General features: G+C 37.8%; 1 protein-coding gene across 12 annotated transcripts in view; it reads right to left on the minus strand.

Moving 5' to 3' along the window:
* The window catches only part of rubcnl (rubicon like autophagy enhancer), a 75,585-nt gene that overhangs the window by 34,611 nt on the left and 39,556 nt on the right, over nucleotides 1-1,418 (minus strand). For all 12 annotated transcript variants that reach the window (XM_043700365.1, XM_043700364.1, XM_043700357.1 and 9 more), the window contains one exon: nucleotides 187-238. In XM_043700365.1, the coding sequence (XP_043556300.1) occupies nucleotides 187-238 (52 nt within the window). The remainder of the gene's footprint in view (nucleotides 1-186; nucleotides 239-1,418) is intronic.

Consider the following 1,418-nt stretch of genomic DNA (forward strand, 5'->3'; position numbering starts at 1 on the left):
GGGGGGGTGTAGGGAAGAGGGGGGGTGTAGGGAAGAGGGGGAGAGAAAAAAAATAAAGGAGGAGAGGGTGAGATAGAAAATGAGCTATCAGAGGAAGTGGTGGAGGCTGGTACAATAACAGCATTTAAAAAGACTTCTGGATTGGTATATGAATAGGAAGGGCTGTGTAACTGAGAAAACTTTTACCTTTCTATCGATTTTAATGGGCCATCAGAACCAAAAATGATGTCATCAAATTCTGCAAATAAACAAATTGTCCAGAAGTAAACATCAAGTAGGCAGTTTTAAATTATAGCCCTTGTCAAGTGAAGAGAGAAAAAAAAAGTGTTTCACAAACAAATGCAGATAAGTTTTAAGTACTCAAACAAATACACACCAAAACATGTTAAAACTGAAATTTAAATGGCTCCTAAAAGTTGGCTTGCAACACAAGATGTAAATGAAACCAAGGAAGTATTTTACTCGGAACTCCCCAGTTTATTTCAAAATTAAATATAATGACTCACATGATCAATCTTTGCTGTTATTATCAGGACTGAGAATGTGCAAGTGCTTTACCATAAACTATGCATCACACCAACAATCTACAAAATACTATTTGCATCACAAACACGAGTTTGCAAACAAAAACTCTGAACAGATGCATCTGTCAAAAAGCAAGAGAGACCTTCAGACAATTTTAACTGCTATTACTCAACTGTTCGTCAAATGAAAGTAACTAGCAAACTGGTTGCTTTTACATTTAAAAAAAAGGTGGCAGCTAATTGTAGATTCTGTTCCTTCACAATCCAAAGCTCAAAGTATTATAGATTCAATATTTTGTTTTAGAATATTTGTTACTATCCAGTGTACACCTACTAGTTTATACATTGAAAACATTTAATCTGTAAACGTAACAAACTGCTCATATGCATTTAGGCAAAGTAGTGTGTTTTTGACTGTAGAAACCAGCTCTACAGTCAAAGCAGAAAAAGTAAAACTATAGCTCAGACAATTAGCTCTTTGAACAGAAGCAAAAATTGGCGAGATACTGAATTTCAAACTAGTGGCATATGGCAGTGTCACTATTTTAAAATAAAGAATCATCCTCAAAACTAAGTCAGACAGTCCTTTTGAAATAGTGATCCAGTCCAGTATAGAGTCAGAGACCAGGTGATTGTAAACCCCTGGTCTGTTAATGGAATAATCCCTACAGTGTGAAAGCAGGCCATTTGGCCAATCAAATCCACACTGACCCTCTGAAGAGCAGAGCAATCTACCCTGACCTAGGTCCTTACCCTAACTGGATTAGTGGTGCTGGAAGAGCACAGCAGTTCAGGCAGCATCCAAGGAGCTTTGAAATCGACGTTTCGGGCAAAAGCCCTTCATCAGGAATAAAGGCAGTGAGCCTGAAGCATGGAGAGATAAGCTTGGGGAGG

This window comes from Chiloscyllium plagiosum, chromosome 12, assembly GCF_004010195.1.
Source record: "Chiloscyllium plagiosum isolate BGI_BamShark_2017 chromosome 12, ASM401019v2, whole genome shotgun sequence".
Taxonomy (NCBI): domain Eukaryota; kingdom Metazoa; phylum Chordata; class Chondrichthyes; order Orectolobiformes; family Hemiscylliidae; genus Chiloscyllium; species Chiloscyllium plagiosum.